Source organism: Mauremys mutica, chromosome 1 (assembly GCF_020497125.1).
Source record: "Mauremys mutica isolate MM-2020 ecotype Southern chromosome 1, ASM2049712v1, whole genome shotgun sequence".
NCBI lineage: Eukaryota > Metazoa > Chordata > Testudines > Geoemydidae > Mauremys > Mauremys mutica.
The window spans coordinates 229,442,379-229,467,447 of record NC_059072.1 but is presented as its reverse complement, the minus strand read 5'-3'; the positions used below and the strand labels follow the sequence as shown (position 1 = coordinate 229,467,447).

At 39.7% G+C, this 25,069-nt stretch overlaps 2 protein-coding genes across 14 annotated transcripts in view; one reads left to right on the top strand and one right to left on the bottom strand.

Annotated features, from left to right (window-relative positions):
- Positions 1-7,946, top strand: part of OFD1 (OFD1 centriole and centriolar satellite protein) — a 60,836-nt gene extending 52,890 nt beyond the window's left edge. For 3 of the 6 annotated variants that reach the window (XM_045029672.1, XM_045029587.1, XM_045029342.1), the window contains 4 exons: positions 787-944; positions 1,602-1,787; positions 2,795-2,893; positions 5,654-7,946. In XM_045029672.1, coding sequence (XP_044885607.1) covers positions 787-944; positions 1,602-1,787; positions 2,795-2,893; positions 5,654-5,686 — 476 coding nt within the window. In that variant the 3' untranslated portion in view covers positions 5,687-7,946. The remainder of the gene's footprint in view (positions 1-786; positions 945-1,601; positions 1,788-2,794; positions 2,894-5,653) is intronic. The other 3 variants (XM_045029277.1, XM_045029431.1, XM_045029506.1) reach the window with 3 other exon arrangements.
- A 53-nt stretch (positions 7,947-7,999) lies between these two features.
- The window catches only part of GPM6B (glycoprotein M6B), a 139,302-nt gene continuing 122,232 nt past the window's right edge, over positions 8,000-25,069 (bottom strand). For 5 of the 8 annotated variants that reach the window (XM_045029800.1, XM_045030136.1, XM_045030056.1 and 2 more), the window contains 6 exons: positions 24,121-24,307; positions 21,114-21,270; positions 15,956-16,127; positions 12,940-13,013; positions 12,510-12,575; positions 8,000-9,918 (listed from right to left, as the gene is read on the bottom strand). In XM_045029800.1, coding sequence (XP_044885735.1) covers positions 9,769-9,918; positions 12,510-12,575; positions 12,940-13,013; positions 15,956-16,127; positions 21,114-21,270; positions 24,121-24,307 — 806 coding nt within the window. In that variant the 3' untranslated portion in view covers positions 8,000-9,768. Of the gene's footprint in view, positions 9,919-11,011; positions 11,559-12,509; positions 12,576-12,939; positions 13,014-15,955; positions 16,128-21,113; positions 21,271-24,120; positions 24,308-25,069 lie in introns of those variants that run through there. The other 3 variants (XM_045029970.1, XM_045030392.1, XM_045030225.1) reach the window with 1 other exon arrangement.

Genomic DNA, 25,069 nt, shown 5'->3' with positions numbered 1-25,069 from the left:
CCCTGAGCCCCCTCCTGCATCATGTACCCCTTGCCCTCAGCCCCACAGCCCTCACCCCTGCACTCCCTCCTATCCCCAAACTCCGTCCCAAAGCCTGCACCCCCACCCCCTGCCGCAGCCTGGAGCCTGCATCGAGCACAGAGCCTGCATCCAGACCCCCTCCCCCACCCAAACTCCCTCCCAGAGCCTTAGGCAGTAAATCTAAGTGCGTGTTTTGTCCTTTGAGTGAGGTGCATTACTGAGTGTATATATTTATTAAAACTGCGCGCGCTTAGGGGAGGAGGTGGAGAAGAGACAGGGCAGGGGCGGGGCCTCATGGAAGGGGTGGATTGGGGGTGGGGCCAGGGGCAGCAAGGGGGCGTGTCAGTGATGCGGCCCTCGGGCCAATGCACTAGTCCTCATGCGGCCCTCGGGGTCATTTGAGTTTGAGACCCCTGCGTTACATGGTACATGTGTAAACTGCACATCCAGGTTTTTTAGGTTTTTTATAGGTGCCATACAGAAACGGTTACATAATCAATTTGCTGCTTAAATGTTTGTCTCTTTTCCATCTTTCCCAATTGGAACTACCAATTCACTCACTGTATTACCAATGATGCATCCGACGAAGTGGGTATTCACCCACGAAAGCTCATGCTCCAAAACGTCTGTTAGTCTATAAGGTGCCACAAGACTTTTTGCTGTATTACCAAGCTGCATGTCACGCTTTATTTCAATAGCCACCACTTGCAAATCTTGATTACAGCACTGTGAATGTCAAATGGCACAGAAATATTTTTGTCTCAGCAGTGGTTGATCAAAGCCAGTCTGAAGAACAGAAAAGAGAAGAGAATGAGAAAAAATGGGAAGAAGAAAGGAGAGAAAGAGACGAAAGAAGGCAAAGAGAAAGGCAGGAAGCACTGGAAAGGGAGGAAAGAGAACTAGAAAAACTGAATGAAGAAATGGTGATGTAATATTTTAATTTCTGACAGGAATGCAACTTTGTTATACCATATAATTTAAACTAAATAAGCCACATAGCAATCCTAGACGACTTCCTACTTTGTTTTTTCTATGTGAATTTAACATAGAATAGTTTATCTTAGATTTACTCTCATTTATAATAGTTCTGTAGCTACAATAATAACTAAACTTTGTTTCTAAAATTTCTCCCCAGATTAAAAGCTTGCTGTCCAGTAATTCATGTTAATATGTGATACTATTGTGTGGCATTGGTTTCAACATGGACAGGGTTTGGTTTATTCTAAGCCAAAGTTAGAGACTGTTTTCTAAATTGGCTCCCAGATTGGAACAAACTGAATGAAAAAATAATGTGATATCTAATGCCCAGTCCCTCAGTCTCTACTTAAGTAAAACTCCCGTTGACTACAATGGGACTTTGCCTGAGCAAGGACTGCATGATCTGGCCCATCCCAAAAGTGTGAGTGAATATGGTACATGTCACATTAAACACTCCATTCAGACTGGAGCACAGATTACTAGATTAGACTGGCAATGTACAGAACTTCATATATAAACATGCTGAATTAAAACCTGATTTGAAATATTTTTGAACTGGCTGGTCAGTTTTAAGTGTATTGCTGTTTTGTTGTGATTTTTAGAAGTTGATCCAAGATTCGTTGAAAAGTGAAGAAGAAGAAGAAGAAAAAAAGACAGACCGTAAAGTGGAAGAGTCAGAAATCAGTAATCCTGATGCTAAAGACAATTTGTGTGACCCTCGTCCTAATCCACTAGAAAAATACATGAAACTGATACAGCAGAGCAGAGAGCAGGAGCTGACAAACAAGGTGATGTACCAAAACCTGTAGGCAGTAAAAGGGTGATTTCAAAGTGTGACTCTGGAGGACAGTGTTTTATCTGAATTACAGTGTATCCATGGATCATGAGGTAGAGAATACTGTCAACTCAATTTGGTCGTCTTCATTTTCAGTGTGAAAGTTAGAGTAACAAATTGTGAGAAGAGGAGCAGGTTTATAATGTAGTTGGTCTGTTCACTGTTGGAGATCTGTCTTCCCAAGGGGTTTTGCCTAGGTCATGTGGGAATGGCAAGATTACATTTCTTATATAAGGCTGTGCCCAGCTATATTGCATTATGTCAAACAGTAATACAGAACAGAATATGTGTATTTAATGTAGTTACAACATTTTGAAACCATTAATTTCTATGTAAACAGAGGATAGTTAAAACTGAGGGCCTAATTTTTAGAGGGACCTCCTCTTGCACGTGCAGTTCACTAGTCAGTATACATAATGCATGTTCACTAGTCGGTATGCATAATGCACATAACACACACGATAGAATTTATACTTCCAAAACCCATTTCTGCAGAAATTGGGTTTGCCTCTGCATGCACAAAAATTGCAGGTGTGAAATAGCTTTCAGATGAATGGATGTCAAAAATTAAACATTTAGCCCTGAGAGAACAAGTAACTATGTGATTTAAAAAAAATTCCATTGAAGCATTCCAGTTAGTGGATTGTCATAAAAATGAAATTTCTTATGTAATAAAATTATTTTATAAGTTTCTTTTCAGAAGTGGTTCACATTTTGTATCCCCAAACATCATTACTTTTGGGATGTAATACCATATTGCTGGCAATGTGCTTGCTCTTCTATAAGACATTATTTAAAAAGTCATGGGGTGTGCATAAAACTACATAGATAGATAAGCTATTGTTGTGAACAAATGCTATGTGCTTAAGCTCTCTGTAAGAGAATATGCTACAAAAGTACTATGATGTTTGTAAAGTTAGGCCAAAGAACCAAATTTAATGCTTTTCTCTTGTCTGCCAGAGCTCCAAAAAAGAGGAAGAAGTATCACTGATAGAGAGACTTCTGTCTAGTGAAAAAGATGACAGGTCAGGCTGGATACAATTATTATTTAAAGCTGAGGTATTATTAATTGCTAAGGAGTCACAGAAATGGTATTTCAGTTACTTGAAAATGACTCATTTTATTAATGTGATAGTTTGGTTTGATTTATAGTTAACTTGTCTGCCTTTTAAAATGAAATTCATACATAACTTTCAGACAAACCTTTCTCCTAAACAAGTAGATCAAAAGCAATATGCTGAAGTTAGGTATCCTTGTAAGTAAAGAAGACTAGTTTTTTCTTCAATTTTCCTTAAAAAAATGCAGCCCTCTTCTCTTGGGTGAAGAAATTATTACAGCATGTGCAAACACCCCCATTTACAATGATGTTAAGCAACTATATTCAAGGGAGCTAGCCCTGCTGATTAGCCCTTTATCGATGAGACAGCAGCAGCACAACCTCCACATGGCCCAGAGCTTGAGAGAATTCCTGTGGGTTAATGACACTCTTATTGCCTAACAGCTCTGCAAGGCTAACAAACGAGAGTGCCAAATTGGCAGAGTAGGTTTGGTTATGTTTATATTTGCTCTTTCTGGCACTGGATTGTGATTAACAATTTATTTCAGGTAGACCAGGAAAGAGTTGTTGGAAAATAAAAACTCACTTGCTTCAGTTCTGAGCCAATGATGTAAAAGATTCCTTATCCCATTACACAGGTTCCTAAGCGATTCCGCAAAGCCCATTTTTTCATTGCATCTATTAGATCTGTGGGTTGTTTTTTTTTTAAAATTGCAAATAGGAGTGGTGGAATGTTATGCTCAAGTGGATGGGCTTGTCTGAATTTTTACATAAAGAGCTAATTGTTGAAGTAAATCTTAAACTATCCCTGCTTCCCAATGATTGGTTGTTATATGCTTAGCTAAAACTAGAGGGTATTTTAATGCTTTTTCTGCTAATGCTTCTGCGCCTTACCTATGATGATGGTCTTTCCATTGAAATCATTGGAAGTTAGAGTAACCCTGGTACAGACAAAAAACAGCAGATATAGCTGGAGTGTTTCAGTAGAAGTTTAAATGGTTTAATAAGATACATTTACTCAAGAAGATAAACATTTATTGCATAATTTAAATTTGTAAGTTGTAACTAAAGTGTGTCTTCCTTACTGTAGCAGTGTTTACATTACAAGGTAGTGGTTTGACTTCCCCCGCTTGTGCTAGCTCTCTTCGGCAGCGGAGGCACAGCTGAGCCATACCCCATAGAAACCCACCTGAAACCGGTGGGTAAATACCCTGCCCTGACCAGCCCAGCCCAGCCTAACCCAACCTCCGGTGCCATTACCCAGTCTTCTGCAGCTGCACTATTTATACTCGTATTGGTCAATGAGAGCTAGCACAAGCATGTGTAGACTAGCAAAGGAAATTATGTCTCTAGCGCATAGTGTAGACAGTTTATATTTCTCCCCTCTCACATGCTGAACACTGTGTTACGTAAAGTTGTGCGTGAATGGTGACAATAAGGGATCCCCATCTAACAAAAACAGTGTATTATCTATTTGCATTTGGGTAGTGATCAACAGCTCTGGGTCTAGTTGGCAGCTGGTATCAAGCGGAGTGCCCCAAGGGTCAGTCCTGGGGCTGGTTTTATTCAATGTAACATTAATGATCTGGAGGATGATGTGGACTGCACCCTCAGCAAGTTTGTCGATGACACTAAAGTAGGAGGAGTGGTAGATACGCTGGAGGGTAGGGATAGGATACAGAGGGACCTAGACAAATTGGAGGATTGAGCCAAAAGAAATCTGATGGGGTTCAAGTGCAGAGTCCTGCACTTAGGACAGAAGAATCCCATGCACTGCTACAGACTAGGGACTGAATGGCTTAGGCAGCAGTTCTGCAGAAAAGGATCTAGAGGTTATAGTGGACGAGAAGCTGGATACAAGTTGACAGTGTGCCCTTGTTGCCAAGAAGGCTAATGGCCTTTTGGGTTGTATAAGTAGGGGCATTGCCAGCAGATTGAGGGATGTGATCATTCCCCTCTATTTGACATTAGTGAGGCCTCATCTGGAGTACTGTGTCCAGTTTTGGGCCCCACACTACACGAAGGATGTGGAAAAATTGGAAAGAGTCCAATAGTGGGCAACAAAAGTGATTAGGGGGCTGGAGCACGGCTTATGAGGAAAGGCTGAGGGAACTGGGATTGTTTAGTCTGCAGAAGAGAAGAATGAGGGGGGATTTGATAGCTACTTTCAACTACCTGAAAGGGGGTTCCAAAGAGGATGGAGTTACTGTTCTCAGTGGTGGCAGATGACACAACAAGGCGTAATGGTCTCAAGTTGCAGTTGGGGAGGTTTAGGTTGGATATTAGGAAAAACCTTTTCATTAGGAGAGTGGTGAAGCACTGGAATGGGTTACCTAGGGAGGTGGTGGAGTCTCCTTCCTTAGAGGTTTTTAAAGTCAGGCTTGACAGCCCTGGCTGGGATGATTTAGTTGGGGGTTGGACTAAATGACCTCCTGAGGTCCCTTCCAACCCTGATATTCTATGATTCACAAATAGGTACCCTCTTATTTTTTGATAGGATGATTTCATTGTCAGAAGCTTATGCTCAGACACTGATACTAATTTTCAAGAATCCACTTACTGCCTGGGACTATTGACGATGTCACTGTAATTTGAAAGGCTAATTTGTAAAGCCAGAGGTAGGAGGTTGTCCCTTCTTAAATCTCAGGCAAGTGGAACTTTCTAGTAGGAAGGGAAGCTATTTAGAACCATGAGTAAATTTCAGGTAGAAGACTGCTTCAGAACCAATTCATAATTCCTTTCCCCTTCCATCCCACATTTAGTGCTGCAGGTGTGTCTCATGGAGAACCGGATGAAGACTTCTGGTGAATAGCAGCTACTGTCTCCTAATGACCAGCCCCATGGAAGATGGTGTGAAGTTATGTAAAACAGTCACTACACCACCAGAACTGAATATTTTCATGCACAGTGGTTTCAGCTGAGGATCAGAATTAAAGTTTAACATGTTCATATTTGGGATAATGTCTTTGTAAAAGGCTAATTTTTTTAATGAGTAATTTTAGATGAATCTACTATGACTGGTAGTACTAGTAGCTGCTAAAACCATAAGTGCATGGCCTAACCTTTCTGTTTTAAGCTTTCCCATATCTTCACAAAATATTCTAGGAGTCACTGTAGCCTGTTGATCAGAAAGTGTGTTTGTATTCATGAAAAAGCTCTGGGCTGTGACTGAAAAGCAAAGGTGCCTATTCTATTAGGATGTAAAGTAGTTCAACATTTTTTCAGATAAATTAGGGGGCTTTTAAAAAATACCATCCTGCCTTAAGAGAAGAGAGTTTTAAAGATTAAATGATAAATGAAAATTCAAACAAAGATTTGAAAGTGTCTTTTCCAGCATGTTTATATTGCTGGTTTCACAAATGGCATGTCAAGATGACTATCTGCGAGACAAGGGCTCAGATATGCCAATTATGATTAAAATTTTTAATGCATTCTGATAGCTACCTGATAACTATTTCTTTGAGACCACCTTTGGATTAGTGTAGTTTTTCACTGGGGATAACTTGTTTAAGTACTTTTCTAAAGAAGCAGTAAGAGGGGGGAAGAAAAATACACTTTAAAAGGTGAGCTTCATGCTGTTTCACTGCTGGTATCTTAAGTATTCCATAGGAGAGAGGGTACGAGCATGACTGTCTTAATCCTCTATAAAATGCAAACCTAAAAAATGTAGATGGTTCTGGTATTTTATAATAAAATGTGTCACCTGTGCTCTGTGAAGTTCTCGTTATTGAGGTACAGAATTTCCCATTAGTAATCTATGTAATATGGAAGTACTCTTTGGTTTGTGGGTAAATATTTTAAAGCAGCAATATGTACTACTCCAGAGGTTCTCAAACTGGGGAGAAAGAATGAGAAACTTTTTTTGGGGGGGGAAATCCCCTTACTGCACACATTTTACCACCAGCAGTAAATAACTAGCAAAGCTGACTTCTCCAGATCGATCAGGTCCTTAGGTAGTGCTATGCATTTGACAACAACTTTGTATAATACTATACAAACTTTACCTTCATAGACTTAAGGTCATTATGGTCATCTCAATCCATTTGCTATGAGGTGGTGTGTGCATTTAATTGTAAGTATGGACCACAATCGCAGTTTTGCTTTTGCTCATATTACAATGGCTTGTTGGCTCACTCGTGCAACAGAAACAAAATACCTCAAGTGAAGCACTGCTGCTGCATAGAGCCGTATAGGTACTTGTGTGGCGGGAGGTGTAAACTACTACAGCCACAAAGAAGGGGGGCATAATCAAATAAGTTTGAGAACCACAGTATTATACAGTAGGTATAGTGAAGGTGCAACTAGTAGTGTACTTGATTTGGGTCATGGTTACTGATAACATGTAATGAGAAAATCCTAGCTTGACTCTCAGTGGTTGCAGGGCTAGCAATCTTTTTCTGTAAAACTGAGTGCATGAGAGTTGTAATAATTAATATACAACTGACTAATTTTTCATTCAGCCACAGTCACTATTGGGAAGTCAAGTTGGCCATACTTAAGTTTGTATCCCTTTTAAAAAAGCAAATAGAAAAAGAAATGTCATTTCTCTGCCTTTAACTTTTTTTTAAAGTAAATTTATATTTAGCCCAAGAGGATACGTATAGGTAACTTCACAGCAAAGCCCTGCAATTTGTGCGTTCAGCATGCTTTGGGATAGCAGCTGAGCATTGAGGGGTAGGGACATTTCTCATTTTATATAATGCTCAAGAACCAAATAGGAAGAAAAATAATTAAATCAGGCACATGGTCTTCTGGTCTATATGTTTACTGCCCAGGATATTAGTTTGATTTTAAAAACTTATGAAAAGCACTTCATTCTATGTGACTACTTGAATTTGTTCATTAAAATGCTGTAGCAGTTGTGGGCTATTATCACAATGGAAACATCTACAGCCTGTGGTATGCCACCTAGAAGCAGAGTCCTGGTACCATTTCTCCCCAGTCTGGTGATATATTCAGTAAATATTGAATTATTTTACTCAGGATGAACTTATCAGATATATTCAAAAGATGTAAGATGTAGAATTCATCCAAATAAAGTAACTCATTGTTTGTACAGCTATAACTGTCTAAAAAGAGTCTTAAAAGAAGTATAGACAAGTGGTGTGTCTATTATCTACAAATATTTATTGTAACACTTGGATATAGCTACAGGAAGCCCTTGGCACTGATAGAAAATATTGATTCACTGTTAGGTTACAAAAATTTATACATAGCAAAATTTAATGCTCTTTACATAAAAATATTAGACTACTTAAACAAAACTTCAGAAAACTCCCAGTAATAGCTACATCGAACTAGAAAAGAATTAGGCTTTAAGACACTGCCTCCATTACCCTTATGCAAACACTGGGCTAGAACATCACCTGCATTGCTGTAGAAATGTTTCTCTTTCATGCAACAGGTAAAACAAACACTAGGCTACACTGTCATCTGCTCTACATACACTTTGCCCCTTTTTAAAAAACTGACAAATTAGACTTTTAGGCATTTAACCAAAAAATTCAACTGTAAGGTAATACTTGAAAAATGTCTGTCCACATCTTAATGTTGACTTAACTAAACAAATTTGTGCTTCCTTTTTATTTTAATATTCAGCCAACAGTCAAAACTAATCAAACCACACATTAACTTAACATGGGAATATAACTTGACTTTACCATTTAATTTTTTTTCAAATGACTGATACTTGATTTTTTTCCCCATACTTATATATATTTTGTAAAGAACAAACACCAACTATACCCATCACTAATACTCAAGATATCACTGAATGTTTCTGAAAAAACAAAATGAAGGCAGACTGCTGTGGGAAATGACTAACACGGCACCAGATTTTTTGCTGACCACCACACTTGCTTTTAGTGATTTATAAAGAGAAAATGAATAAGCACTGGCTATAAACTTAAGCACCGAAGTAGAGAAAGGTGGCTGACCAGTGGTCTGCTTTATGGCTGTATTTATTTATTTTTTTTAATAGCTTATGTGAAACACTGCAAATTCACTAGTCTGCTCATTTAGAATAGTCAAATCAGTTTCATTTTAATAAGGTAACACTTTTGCTTAATAATACAGATAATGGTCTCCTGCTACTATATAAATGCTAAGGCATTTATAGAAAATAAATATTAAGGCAAAGCTGACATTTATTTTCAAAGAAGGGGATCATTATCCTGACAGGCATCTGCAGTCCATCAACATATCTATCAATTAATAAAAATAATTAAAACTTGGAGCAGCTGAGCAATTACCCAGCTTACGCAGATAGTAAGTGCAGTAGAATGACAGTGGCTCACTATAGCATTATTGAAAAAGATGTGGCTCTGAAAATGGACTTCTGGCCTTCAGCCCATAAAAAAGTGTTTTTAGTTAGACACTTGCCCTTTTATGAATCAGCTGGTTTATTACATGCTGAGATTGTATCAGTAAATAAACATGAGCTATGAGAAATCTGATGAGCTAGCCAGTTTCATTTGGTATAGAACTGGGATAATTGTTTTATCACATCTCATAACTGTGCAGTTATTTATGGCCATAAATCTGCTACTTGCTGTTTTGGGTCACCCACTACAATTTTGTGGATGAGCTTTAGGCCACAAGAATTAATACCAAGAGTCTCAAAAGGATGACTGACTGGTCACTTGTTACAAAGTGTTGCCTTTTAAAATGGCTGGACCTGAAACCTCTTAAATCTGTACTAAAGAAAGGAAGGTTACCCACTGGAAGGTTTCCCTTTGAACATGTTCCAGGAGCTTGAATGTGAAGTTTTTACACTTCTGTATTAGATTGGTAGACATACACATCTGTACTGCAGAGCAGCTGTTTGACGATTTGTCAGAACTACAAAATTCTTCTGTTGAATTACTCTGGCAAACTTTTATGTGTATGAATTGAGTTGCTCTTTTGACCGAGACTGGATATCTTGAAGCTCCTGCTCTTCTTTTGCTTTGATATCTTGGTAAGCTTGCATTTTGCTTGCATCCTTTAAGTAGGCCCAGTTAGAAGACAGTATCATGAGGAAGTGGATCTGGAAGAGAAGGGTGAGCATGATGGCTAGTGAGCATGTCAAGAGGCAAAGCGAGCTGCTAGTGAGATTAAGACATTCATTAAACAAAAGTTATTCTACATTAATAAGCATTCTGCTATTAAACAGCACAGAGGCTCATTTCAATTGACTTCTAGAATTTTGCATGCTTATCTTCTAGTTTGCTTATTAAAAACTAGCTAGAGTGTGTTAGTATGCAGAAGTAGTAAAAATGAGCTAAAGTTTTACTGGTTGTTAAAATGCAATACAGGAAAAAAGGAAGCAAAAATATAAGCAGCTTTTTGCATTTGGCAAATATATACTCTGAAGCTTAGAGTCGACTGATGCTTAAGTTTGTGGTGTTTTTCTTTAAACACATGTAGTGCAAAGATTCTGGTGAGATTTCCCTCCCGTCCCATTCAGCCCCCTCCAAAGAAGCCTAAAATTGTAAACATTTATTTACTATGAATAATAAAAAGCTACATTTTAACATGGGTAAATTAAATTAGGAAACGTGAGTCCGAAACTGTAAGTAAAAGCATGCAGTCTGAGTTAACAAATCTTAGTGGTGGCATTTTTATAATTTTTTTTTTTTAAACTCCCATTTTCTACTTTCAGGTAAAGTTTGAGCATATATAGAAATTGTTTCAATTTGCACAGTAAAAATCTCTTGCCATCTTCTTTTCACCAAATTTCATGCAAGAAAAATCTACAGCTGAAAACACCTTGATTCTTTTGTGCCTTGTCAACAGTGTTGGTCTATGCACAGTTTCACTTCCCATACAGTCAAACTTATATTTTGAGATCTGGCTACTGAGAAATCAGTTACTACTTCATAAAACAGTACCAGCACAGAAATTACCTAAATGCTGTTTCTTACAGTCAGTTTGGGGTCCAAAAAGTGATTGTTTTACGCGGCACTATAGAATGGTATTTTTTTTTCCCAGAGAAAGCATGATTTGGCAGTTATTTGAAAATTTAGTATTGAAGTTTCAATTCTTGTAGAGTTTCCCAAAGCCTCACTAATAGGCTGTACCTTGTGACTATGTCATCCATACATTGGAAATACTGGCAAATGTATAGGGAGTCTTTTTTAAAAAATACATTTGTAAACACATGGTACTGTAGGTCAGTCAAACAGCTACGTACTGGCACTATTCTAATCAACCTGGTCCCTTGTAGACCATCTATAATGTATGCTTTATTCTTACTATTGAAATTAGTGCAGAGGAGAGAGAAAAATAAGTAATCAATCACTGCCATTTAAAAATTTGTTTGAGAGATAACTGTTAGGATGTCTTTCATTTAATAACTCCTGCCTTCAGAGGATGATTTGCAACAAGTAAAGTAACTGAATCCTCTCAATGTTCAGAAAATAGCCAGATCTCATCCACATCAAAATTCATATACAATAAGTCATTTTATTAATCTGATATGCTAAACGATGCTTACTGAAGCTATTTACAAATTACTGTAACAAAATTGAAAAGCTAGACTCTTAGTCTAGAGTGTCAGTGGTATTTTCAGGCTACGCATGCAGCTCTTTACTGGGCTTATGCAATTTAGAATTTAGTGCAGCAATCTTCCCGACTCTTAAACTTCAAAACAGCATAGTTATATGTGGTAGCCATCATGTAGATCAGCTGGTGGAAAAGAACAAAATACAGGAGAGTAAGATACAATAAGATGACGGCTCAAGCCCTCTTGGGCAATTTTTCGATCAATTCTATGACAGACATAACTCTGTCTCAGATGATGATTCAAGACTTGTACTAAGCAAATATTTTGCTACTCAGTTTTAGATATAATCTAGAGTCTGGCCTGGGACAGCTACAGTGGAAGAATAGTGAATATTACCCCTGAATTTGGCTAATGCGATGTTAAAAGTTGATAGCTCCAATAGGCCCTTACTGTAAGAGAAAAAGTGAAACATGCCATCTTGTTAGTAGCTACATTTCCACTTGCTGCCTAAGTAGCTTTCGTAGGCCCAGTACCAGTGACCTGACCCCAAGTTTCCTAGGTTCAGACAAGCAGAGTAACAGGTTTACATACTGCCCTTCACTGCAAAACAAAAAAAGGGAGGGACTGGGGAGAGAGATGGCTCAAGTTTAAAAATCCCAAAAGCAGGATATTTCAGAAGAAAAGAGTCAAGAAGTTTGGTTATTTCCAAAAATGAACTTCCAAAAAATAAAAAAAAAACCAACTTCTTATGGCCATAATTTGGGATTTTTCTGGTTTGAAATTACCAGAGTTGGGCCTTGCTCCATCCAGAGTCAAACTGGAATTGCAAACTACAAATGGAGTAATTTATCAAATGCTATTAAAAGAGTTGCAATAAGCAAAGTTCTATTCAAAGTACTATCCCCTCAAAGTTTGCTTGCCTTTGTGATGGATGTTCTAATTTAAGAAAGCTACATTGAGGTGCAATGCACCTAAATATTGGTGACTATTCTAGAAGCTTAAGTGCAACAGGTCACTCCGTTTTATTTGAAGTATCACTGTTTTCAAGGTGTTTAATGTTTTAAAATATCTTATTGTTAAAAGCTGAAAGGAGTGTGTTAAGTTTCATTAGAAATATGGAGGATGTTACCCACCAGGGCTATGACAGTGGCACCAGCTCCAGCACAGGCCACAATGAACAGGTGATAGGACATGTAGAACTAGAAAAGAAGAGATTAAAACAAATATTTTAACGATTAGAGGAAAATGCAATTGAATCTGTTTGCCATTTCAATGCAGAACTCTAACACTGCTGATTTTTTTTAACTGTTTTTTTTATTGCTCTATTCATATTACTGGTTATTTACAGAACAGATAGCCCAGAAGACTTTGAAAAAATTTGTTAGAGAACAATTTTTTTTCTGGCTTTGGATGGCAGGAAGAAAGATGTTAACAATATTGATATTTGCCACTGTTGCATAGATGGTGGTTTTGGCAGGTTAGTAGAGGCTTCTGAAAAACGCATTTATCTTCCAATATGACTTTCTTTGGCTTCTGCAATAGCCCTGTAGTTTGTTATTGTACCTCATTTGTGTTGCAGATGTTCTCTAAAATTGGACCACAAGCCCTGCCTGGTACAGCATTCCAAGGGATGATACCTGAAATGACAACACCAGATCAAAATGTACAATTAGTTCTAAACAGCCAACGCATAACCTTCCATTCCTCTCAATCTTATTCCTCCCCACCCACATGCCAGTTGTGTTCCCTTCTGATGCACCCACACATTGACCCAGTACAGCTTTGAGTTGGCAGGAGAAACTACAAAGAAATCACTCAGATGGTGCATTCTCCGTACACCAAGACTAGCTGCTGCTTGCCAAATGTTCTCAGATGTAGGTTTCCCATATGGCAGCCAAATGGTGATTTTACTCACTGTTGACCTATCATCTGTGAGCACGCCCAACTCCCCTGATTACGAGAGGCAATTTGCAGCACCTTTCAGAATTGGGCTGAATACTGAAGTCCTTACTAGGCCAAAACACCACTTGAGTAAGGTTTCAGTATTTTGGTGTAGCTGGTGGTAGGGAAGAATTACAAAAATACAGTATTTCCAATGGATAGAAAACTTTAGGTGAACCCTGGCACATATAAGTCCAATACTTCCAGACCCCTTTCACCCCCATAATGCACAAGATGATTACACCTCTACCCCGCTAGAACGCGGGCGGAGCCAAAAATCCCTACTGCGTTATAGCTGAAGCCCCATTATATCGGGGTAGGGCTGGCAGGGCTCTGGCGGTGATTTAAAGAGCTCCGGGCTCCAGCCACTGCGGGGAGCCCCAGGCCCTTTAGATTGCCGGTGGAGCCCCACTGCCACAGCCCCGGGGTAGCGGCAGCAGGGCTCCAGCAGTGATTTAAAGGGCCCTGGGCTCCCCGCAGCAGCCGGAGCCCCGGGCCCTTTAAATTGCTGGCAAGCCCCACTGCCGCCCCGGGGTAGCAGCAGCAGGGCTCCAAAGGGATTTAATGGGCCCCCACATCAGCTGGAGCCCCGGACCCTTTGAAACGCCACCTGAGCCCCGCTGTCACAGCCCTGGGGTAGCGGCAGCAGGGCTCCAGTGGTGATTTAAAGGGCCCGGAGCTCCCCACAGCAGCCGGAGCCCCAGACCCTTTAAAGCGTCGCTGGAGCCCCACTGCTACCGTGCTATACGCAAACCCATGTTATATCGGGTCACCTTATAGCGAGGTAGAGGTGTATTTATTTACTGACTTTATTGGTTTTTAAAGTAAATGAGATCTGGAAGATACTAAATGTTTAAACTTTTAGGCCCATAACAGATGTAAATTTAAAATATACTGCAAGCACGTTTTTCAATTCATTTTGTAGCCCTCCCATGTTAGTTTTAAACTGTAGCAGGATCACTTTAAAATATATTAATGTCTGTCTTCACAATACAATTTAAAGAAGAGTTTTAAAGCCATTCAAACTCTGCTGGTTGGAATTAGTGGTTGTGGCAAGGGCAGACTGTCTGAACATGAATTTATCTTAAATTCATGGTACAACTGCAGAAAAAGCATCACAGGATTTACTCCATAACCACTTTTAGTTCTGCTTTGCAATTCCAAAATACACAGCACCAACCCAAGTAAATACTGTGGTGGAGTACTAATGATTCCTGAGTCAAAGACACATGTACTGAATGTGATTGTTCAATTCTGATGTGCATATTTGGAGACTTATACTGGATAAGGTTTTATTCTGGATTTTTGTCAAGATGCATTTGGATGGAAATTGGAATTCAATTAAAATGTACAAAAACAGCATTTTAAATAATTTTTTTTTACTGGTTAAATAAAATTAAACTGCTGGATATATATAATAAACAAGCTTATCAAAATGCTTTGCATTTAAAACTGAGTTATTAAATAAAGGTGATTCATTTTAGTTATTGAATTGACAGACTGTTTCTGGTCACCAGGGGCCAGACTGTCAAAGGTATTTAGGTGCTTAAAGATGCAGATAGGCACCTAACCTGCCACAGCACTTTTGAAAATCGCATGAGGCACCTCACTCATTTATTTCAATGAGAGTGAGGTGCCTCATGCGATTAAATTGCTTAGGGGCTCTTGAAAATCCAATGAGGCACCTACCTCCCATCATTTTCAATGAGAGTGAGGTGCCTAATGGAATTTTTGAAAGTGCCATAGCAGGTTAGGTGCCTATCTGCATCTTCAGGTGTCTTAAATACCTTTTGAAAATCTGGCTCCATGTCCTTCACGTTTTTAGAGTTAGTAGATCTCATCCTCTACCACTTTGGTTTTTTCATAGATTGGTAGAGGAAAACAAGTTGATCTGCTTTCAGCTACCAGTGGGTTTATCAAGTTTGAATGAACTAGTCCAAATGAAAAAAATATTCTCTCTGAACCTGCTAGCTAAACTGAAACCAAAAATAAATAAGCCAAAAGCTTTTCTGCACAACAAACTGGACTTACAGTCACCCCACGGTAGAGGCTGAAAATAATACAGATGCTTACTTAATGTATTATTTTAATGTAACATTTACAAAGCTTGAGTTGACCTCGAAAGTTAAATATTTTCTGCCTGATCCTGTATATACTGAAAAAAGCAGCACCCTTCCAATTAATTAATTAATTTGAGGATAGCTCATTGTTGCAGCATTTTATTATTTAAATTATTTTAACAGATTATTGTGAGTTTAGGCCTTAAAATAGGTTGTCAATTTCAAAAATCTGTTTAAAAGGAAAAAAAAATATAAATTCAATTTTTTTATATTTTAAAAAATATCAATTTGTATCCACTTTGTTCCTAAGCATTTTATTTTGAGATTGTTTTATATTTAAACCTGATACAATAATATGGGTAACAGTTACAAAATCAGTTGAGATACATGACTTTCCTGTTCAGTTAAACTGAATGCATCTGGAAGGAGGTTAGTAAGAACTGCATGAAGTGGAAAAGTAATGGCATTTTCAGAGATACCATACTCTGCTTTTTGGTTCATCTGATAAGACAGACAAACCAACTGAAGATAGGACAAGGAAAGAGGATAAAGAATTTAATCAGGATTAAAATAAGTACCGTATTGCCTGACATCCACGCAGATCTGGTCCCCTGAAGCTGTCATATTTGTCTGGAGTGATTTGATGACTTCACAAGTTGACCATATGTTATAGAACATAAAGACAGGCACAGCAGAAAAGCCAAAGACCCCAAGCCAGGCCACTCCAAGCACATATGTGAGGAAAACAAACTGGGCAGAGAAAACACATTTCAAGTTTAACTCTCTGAAGGGAACAGAATGAATATGCTCTCTCCGGGGAGAGGGGTATCTATAGTTTAAATAAGCTCCTACAAGTCATTTTCAGGAAGTTAAACATTAAAAGCCAGTTGCCATACAATTTTTTCCTTGTAAATAGGATCTTTTGGGCAGTAGGAAAATGACCAGGCCAGCATTTCTCGCTTGCAGTTTTCTTTAAACAAATACTTAGCTCAAAGGCAGTACTAGAAATGTAAGACTCAAATGCTCCATTTTTAATCTGTCTGCTTGAGTAAACAGCTTGGTCTTCTGAAAGAGCAGTTTATTAATCACAGTTAGAAGAATAGTAAACTGAAACAGGAATTCTGATTTTAAGTTAAAACCAGTAAATGCCAACAAATCAAATAACAGATTTTAAAAAAATAATTATATACCAGATATACAAGAAATTCTCTAATTCTTGCCAGCTGTACACTATGCAGGGGAATCAAACCATGCACATCTCTCTGGAGATACAGTGGGGTCAAGTCTGAACATAAATTTAAGGAAACCCATTTTTGTCTCCTGAAAAATTAATCTGGGTTCCTAAAATGAGACACCAGAAACCCTAACAGCTAGCAGGGGTATATAAATGAAGACAAGCTGTTTTAAAATGTTTTAAATTAACAAGACAAAAGATCATAGACATGAGATGAAAAATCTAGAATCCCTCCTTTGGCAGGGTTTAATATCGTTGCAGAGGATGTCTGAGATAGTAAACAGATACTACACTTGATTTTGGCTTTGGAAATACTTCTAATATTATTTTAATGTTCTGAATTGTTTGCCAGACTAAATTTTGCTTTAGAGAGCATGTAGAGAGCATCATTAGAGAGGTGTGGTTAACACACTGGTCTGGGCTTCTGGAGATCTGATTCAGTTGCACGCTCTACCGCAGACTTCCTGCGTGACTTTGGGCAAATCACAATCTCAGTGCCTCAGTTCCCCATGTGTAAGAGGAAAGTAATGCTTCTTTTCTCCCATTTTCTTTGTTGTCTATTTACGTGGTGAACGCTGCAGGGCAGGAACTGGGGTTTTTGGGGGGAGGGAAGATAGGGGGTGTTGTTTTTTTTAATTTTGTGTATATTTAGTGCCTAGCCCAGTGAAGCCCTGGTTCTGGTTGAGACCTCTGTTCACTACCATGATACGTATAAATAATACATTTAGAAGGCACAAATACTATATCTGTAGCTTCACTGAAACATATGTACCAATTATATTGTAAAAGTTATATCTAGGGACTGAAAATATGTCCTCCTAGTTTATATTAAGGTGGCACTAGCAGAGGTGAAAAACTGGTTTTGCCAGACAAAGGGATGTATTTTCAGATTTCTGCCTAGATTCCTACGTAGATTAAGCATTCTAAAGCCAACTCAATGGAAACCCCTGTGAAAGTCAACAGGAAAAACAGGTCAAAGCGGGATGTGAAACAAACAGGAGCATGGGAAGACACCTTAGAGCCAGCATCCCTGGAAAGAAACCACAGGACTCATCCTGTCTTTGGGGGAGAAAATGAGTTTGGGGAAATAGAAGAAGCAAAAATACATTTGGTCATCCTTCACTGAGGAAGCTAATAGGACCGCACTTTTTGCATTCATGACAATTGGGTCCTGGCCACGTGGGCTAGTGATAGTGCAAGGTTGCTTTATGTGAAAAACTGCTTTAGACAAGGATTTAAGCCTGCACAGGGATGGCAAGGTCTGTGGCGAGACCTGAAAGTAAGTGTTTGGTGGACAGAGGCTGTTGATTTCAGGGAGCTGAACCACAGTAGGCATAAAGAAGATTGCTTCACACTAAGGGTATGTAGTGGCAAGGTATCTCAGGACCCCAGGGGAGCAACCCACATGGGCATTGTTTTGTAAGTAAAATTACCTTTTTTCCCATTTTAGCATCTAGCCAAACTTTGCTTTGGCAGCAATGACCATAAATAGATGCGAGATTGTGATGCCAGGGCAGACCTTTGTAAATCCAGCCTACCTCAACCTCAGCAGCCTTGGAGGAATTAAAGCTGTTACTGAAATGTAACTGCTTTGGCCTCTCCAGCTGTACTGGCCTCCTGTCCCGCTCAGTGTTTAACTTGGCAGAACTCAGCTTCAGTGAAACTGGTTCCAGACTATTTACTATCACAGTTGTCCACTTTAGCAGGAGTATTTCACTAGTGTCCGATCTTTCAGTTGGGACTTGGGACCAGTAGCGTTAGCCACTGTACAAACAGTATAGAAAGACAGCCCCTGGGGCGAAGAGCTTACAGTCTAGTCTGAGACAAGGCAATCAAGAGGGTGTGACAAACAAATGGAGGCCTTGTTGGGAAGGAAGACAAAGCTAAGAGTGATGGTAACCTGTGGGTACACAGACCAGCTACGTGCACTACTCAATGCTTCCAAATCAAAAAAGGTGGGTTTTTTTAAACTACAAAATGTAAACTAGCTATCAGAATCTCCATGGCCCTCTACTAGGCCATTGTCGGGGGCAGTTCTCCATGAGCATCACTGTAGAAATGGATCTGAAGGACAGTAGCGTCTGAGTAGCTCTATGGGTTAGTTTAATGAGGAAAAGAGTGATCCAAAGGAAAGTTAAGAGGAAGGAGGGTTGGGGTTGAGGGGGAGTCACTGAGGGAGAAGAGTATTGCTCAGTCAGGCAGATGGGAGAGCTGAAAGACAGAGCAAATTTGTAGTGGAGAAAGTCCACATGGTCATGGGACTTTGTCCAGAGACACTAAGCAGCATGGGAGCAAGGCAAAGAGAGACTGGATAACCCAGGGTTGATTGGTGGGATGGATTTTGCAGTGGAACAAAGAGGCAGAGAACTTGGGGGCGGGGGGGAGGAGGGCAGGTGCTTGCAAAAGGCCTAAAGGTTATGGGTGTTTATTTCTATAGGGCCAGACTCTTTATTCATACTAAAAAGTACTTCACTCCAGAAGTATTCCCATTGACTTCAGTAAGGATATGATGGTTTTGGGTGGGGGGGAGGGAAAGAGAGGCTGGCAGCTTTTTTTTTTAAAACCACAACATGAATATTATGGAATCCTTGACTCCTATGATGGCCAGGAAAAATGCAGCCTTAATGATGATCTGATATGACTCCTCTTTATAGCACTGGCATCCAACAATCGTTCTGGAAGCTTGGAAATCTAATATACCTGCTAGAACTGAATCAGCAGCATGGCGAGAAGGAGCTGGCTGCACTGGCAACAATTGCATACAAATTGTGATTGCCTAGATCTGTAATGTTACACAGACATTTCCCTTTTTATGTTCAATTAGTAACATCATTTTAATTGTTAATGTATCTTAGAGCTCTTACTTCTTGTCACTTCTAAATTCCCACATTTTATGATGCTTCATGTAGCATATTTGTTGCAATTTCTACTGCAGAAGAGTGATCAGATTTTTCAAAAAGTCATGGAAAACTATGTTTTTGTGCTTCATTTGAACATGCATTTATCACAGTTGCATGCAACATAGGTATATGCATAAGGAGATGAATAGTCATTTTTGTTATTGCAGTTAACTAAATTGCACAAGTAATTATGCACTCAAAGTGAGATGTGCAGATGTATAGGCATTTTTATATTCCTGACCTTTGGAAAATAAAGCCTTAAATATAATTCAGTTGTCATCTTTTTAATGTCACACTTGCCAGAAAATAAAATGCTTCAAAAATTACTTAATTGACTTAATTTAATATTAGCTTTTTGAAAAGTGTATTAAATAATACAGTTGAAAAAATTACTCTCTTTGTTCAATACAAACATGCTATTCCCTTTGTATTTTTCTTGGCTGAAAAAACTCTACATTTATCGGCAATATGTTTTAATTATTAAAATGCAATATAATCACACCAAAAGCCTATTTTCACCCACACTTCCTCCTGCGTGATCCCAGCCATATTCCTTTGCTTTCTTCATAACTATCAGCTTTGAATTCAAATTTTCAGACAGCTTTCAAATCCTGTCTCAAAAACATTGTGTCTCTGTTCCTAAAGAGTACAACCATGAAGGAGCTGTGGGCAAGATTTTGAAGTTTTACTTTTTTTTTTTTTTTTTTTTTTTTAAGTGTACTGATGGGAAAACCATTTGGAACTTTTTAAAGGTTTTAAATATTTCATCTGTATTGAAGACTCCTCCTGCAATCTTGAGACAGTTGCTTTCTCTCTATGCCTTGGTTTCTCATCTGTAAAAATGGGACTGTAATACTTTTCTAGCTTCCAGGGGTTTTGTGAAGCTTGATTCACTGATATTTGAAGGACTTTGTGGAATGTGCTATAGAAATGTAAAGATTTACTATTTTTTAAAATAATCCTGCATAAACTCTACTCAGAGTTTTGTAGTCCCAACTCTAAGAGTGTCTAATGCCGTGGTTCCCAAACTTCTTCTGTCATGCTCCTCTGCCTGTAAAGGCCGTCCAGGAGCAGGGATGGAGCTGAGGCCAGAGCTGCGATTGGGAGCCGAAGCTGGGGCTGAGGGCAGAGTGGGGCAGGGTGGCGCTCCATCCCCACCCCCCGAATCCCCCTGAATGTTCCTCCGTGCCCCCCTAGGGAGATATGCCCCACAGTCTGGGGACTACAGCTCTAATGCCAACTCCAAGCATCACAATTCTTTAAGGCCCAAATGCACTTAGCACCTGGGTTGAGCATTACAAAATTTACAATCTACAGCCGTGAAGTTGAGGTTAGAACATGTAAGTACCTAAATAACTCATTCTGCAAAGTTTGGATCCAGCTGAGCTTCCCCTAAGTGCAAAGACAAGATGGGTCTCAGTGCACAATCCTGAATACCTCTGTCTTTGTGGGGTATGAAAAGTTTAACTGGGCAAAAACATTGTGGTGAAACAGCATCAGAGTCAAATTAAGCCAGATCTTCGCTAATGTGAAGAAAAAATTAAAAGACAGCTGCTATTCTTCCTTTGGGTAGCTGGGTGATGGCTGCAGTACTGTACTTACCATTCCACTGATGCATCGGCCACAGGCTGTTGTTTTGAACTCACCATGCAGTTCCTTCACAGCACTTGTTGTATAAAAACCTTCCGCCAAAAGGATTATTCCATATAAGAAAAAAAATGATGCAATGCCATAGATTACATACTGCATTAGCTGTATGCTAAAATAGAAGAGGAAATAAAAGTTAGTCAGACTTGGAGTCATGTTAAAACAAAGCAGTCTTACCTGATTGTATTAAAATTAATGGAGATATCCTATCTCCTAGAACTGGAAGGGACCTTGAAAGGTCATTGAGTCCAGCCCCCTGCCTTCACTAGCAGGACCAAGTACTGATTTTTGCCCCAGATCCCTAAGTGGCCCCCTCAAGGATTGAACTCACAATCCTGGGTTTAGCAGGCCAATGCTCAAACCAATGAGCTATGCCTCCCCTCCTAGGCTTCAACCTGCATGGCAAGAAAATCAGCATGATTCATTCTGCCAAGTATCTATTCAAATATTGTGGTTCTGTTTAAAAAAAGAGGGTCAAGGGCGTGTGTCCCAGCCTTATGATGCTCATTTTACAGATGTGGAAACTAACATGGGAAACTGATGTGCACCAGAGGGACAATGGTCTAGGGCCTGGCTGGGAGTCAAGAGATCTGGGTTTTAATCTTGCTTCTTACACTTTAGGATAGTCATAATCTTTGCGCATCAGTTCCATGCCTGCAAAATGGAGATATTTCTGTACTTCCTAAGGTGGTGTGACCCTTAACTTAATGTTTGCGCTATGGTACATATGTAGGCGCTTGAAGTGGCAAAGGCTGGAAGAGAATTTGGATATTCTGGCCACCTAGCTCTGTGCTCACTCTTAAGGGCTATGTTGCCTGTAAGGAGACAGCATCATCAGCTCCAAAATTCACACCTCTCTTACGCCCCCTACCCAAATTCATCTGCATACATATTTTACAGTGCATGAAAATGATGTGATATTTTCCTGAGAACATGCAAATGAGCATCACTCAATTTTAACAAATTGTTCAGCACAGGAGTGAATCCATAGTTTCATAGCAAAGGTACAAGAATATCAAGTATGGTTAAAAATATAAGCCAGGAGTGCTAACCTACTAAAAAATATCTGCAGGTACTTTTAAACCCCTCCAACTAGATTTGTCTGTTTCCATTAACCGTTGGCATTTCTCATTAGGCTTCCACACAACTTTGTGGCCATAGGAATTCAAGTACCAATTGCTCGTTTCCCTGAAACAGTGCCACTGTAACCCTGGTTGCTGATGTTGCGTTGATAATAGATAGTTGGTCACAACAGCTCTCTCCCATGTGTTGCTATCAAGAGTTCTTGCAAAGCTTTCTCTCTATCAGTTGGATTTCCTCCTCAGTTAAACAAATGAACCCCATTACTTTGCACATTAGGCTTTGTTACACTCAGGGTACGTCTATACTACCCACCAGATCAGCGGGTAGTAATCGATCTACCGGGGATCGATTTATCGCTTCTTGTCTAGACGCGATAATCGATCCACGAATCGATGCCCGTGCTCCACCTCAGCAGGAGGAGTAAGCAGCGTCGATGGGGGAGCTGCAGCAGTCGACTCGCCGCCATGAGGAGGGCCAGGTAAGTTGAACTAAGATACTTCGACTTCAGCTATGCAAACAGCATAGCTGAAGTTGCATATCTTAGATGGATCCTCCCCCCGAGTGTAGACCAGCCCTCAGTTGCTGAAGCACAGCTAGTGACGCTACATGCCATCGCCATACATGCTATGGTTCTGCTGCCTTTATAGAGCCCTGCAAATCCATAGATATCCATGGAGCATTTCTGTGAATCGTGGATCAAATGCGGATACAAATTTTGTATCCGTGCGGGGCTCTATACATGTGTATAGCATGCATAATATACTAGCACCTTGTCAAAGGATTTTTAGATACTATTAGATAAGCTCTTGACCTAGGGTAAATTGTCACCAGACAATCAAGGGCTGGGTGAACAAGACTGGAGGAGAAAAGCTTTATTTCTCGATAAATGGGATCCAGCAGTAGCTCATAAAATGAAGTACAGGGAGAGCTGTCAAGATGAAGGGGAAGATGACAGGGAAATTCCGAGAGTCCATGTGCCTTAAAGTAAAAAATGACCAGGGGAGCATACCAGGATCCTACCCAACACACCTCTTAATCCCTCTACACCAATGGCCTCGTGCTGTGCACTAGAAGAAATGGCTTGGCAGAAGAGGGCAGCTAAGCATAGTTACAAGGGCTCTACCTGCCTACTTCCAACAGCTGAGCATGCAGTGCTCCCATCCCTTGCTAGGCCAGGAAACACAGGACGTGATCCCACTGCTAGTAGGATTCTCCAGCCTCAAAATCAAAGCTCTTGGGCACTCTGTACACAGTAGTGCACTTCCCTCCTCACAACCTGCTCCTGTCCTGGGGGCATTGCTCATGTAGTTGAAATTCTACAGAGCTCAATCCTGCCCTGTGCCTCTGACTAGTGCAGCTCTGTAGCATGTGCAGAATGCAGGAGAGCGCAGCAAGGGTGTCCCAACACAGCTGGCTGACTCACTTCACAGGAGTGAGTGTCACTCTCGTTTGCCTTCCCCGTAATCAGTTACTAGAGATGACGCATGTTGCTCTGCACCAGTGCTGATTTGGTTTCCTACAGGCTGCTCCTTTACATTTTTAGGGCCCTCCCATCAACTGGAAACAGCTTACATTTTGTATTTGATTCAGATCCAGCTGTTAGAGGAGACAAACTGTGTTCTCATTAGGACTTTACACCTGTTCTTCCTGTTTTGTCTAGCATAAGAAGTCATTCAGGCTGAAACTATATGCTGAATCTCCATGCATGGAAGTGATAACACTAGACACTGTGCGATGTGTATATTATTTAGAGAAAAGAGCCTAAGCCTCGGAGTTTGGCATTCAAGTTTGGATCCATTTCTAATCTCAGTTGTGTTTTGCATTATGGGGTGTTTTGCTGGAATTCTTTCAGGAAGTAATGGAAGAGGGGCATACTTACACTTCACTCAGCAAAGCATGGTCACTGGAGTTTGTGGAGAAGTGTTGTTCAAGGATAGATACGGTTCCAGTGAGAGCCACATGACCACAGCCACAAAACAATGCTACCCCAGAAAAGCAGAGAATGGTTGCCACAAGTGAAGCATATGGAACTCCTCCCAGGCACTTAATGCAACATTCAAAGCAACCTAAGCAGAAAAGATGAAACAAAGGAAACATTATTAAGCACAACAGCAAATTATGAGGAGAAGAACATTCACTTTTCATTTAGTACAACCGGTGGGGGCTGGCTCTAAATTAAAAAAAAATAATTTGGCAAAGTGATATGTGGAAAGCTAACAGATGATGCAAGACGACAATTCCTGCTCTAGAGCAATGATCCTCAGCTTTGTCTGTGTGAACTCAACATACACAAGTGGAAATGGGTTGAATTCTCATATCTTTGCAAGATCAAGAAGAGGTCACTGATGAGTTAGCTCATCAACCGAAAAACAAAAATCCATTTGGTTGAGTCCCTCTGATCTGACTGCTCTCATATAATACACTGCACTTAAAAACTATTTGTAACAACAATATGAAGTGTCAGTTACACTACTGCCATGCTCATTAAGCAAGTCAAGAAAGCGAAAGCATTTGGGAAAAGATGAAAATGTATTTTATACTTCTACTGAATGAAGGAGTTCTATGCTCCAGAGTCTTCAAAATCCGGCTGCTACACACTATGTCCCAGGACTGTGTTTTTATGAAAGGTTAATATATGTCCTGAAAACAAAATTATATAAAGCTATTTTATAAACTAGTTTAGCTAGATAAAAGCCAATGGGGCTGAGACGTGGCAAAACAGAGAATATTTGGAATAAGAATAGGTTTTTAAAGGAAAAAATAGATTTAAATAGAAAGAGGAAAAGTTCAAGTGGATGTTTGGCAAATAAATTGAGACTGAAGTTTCC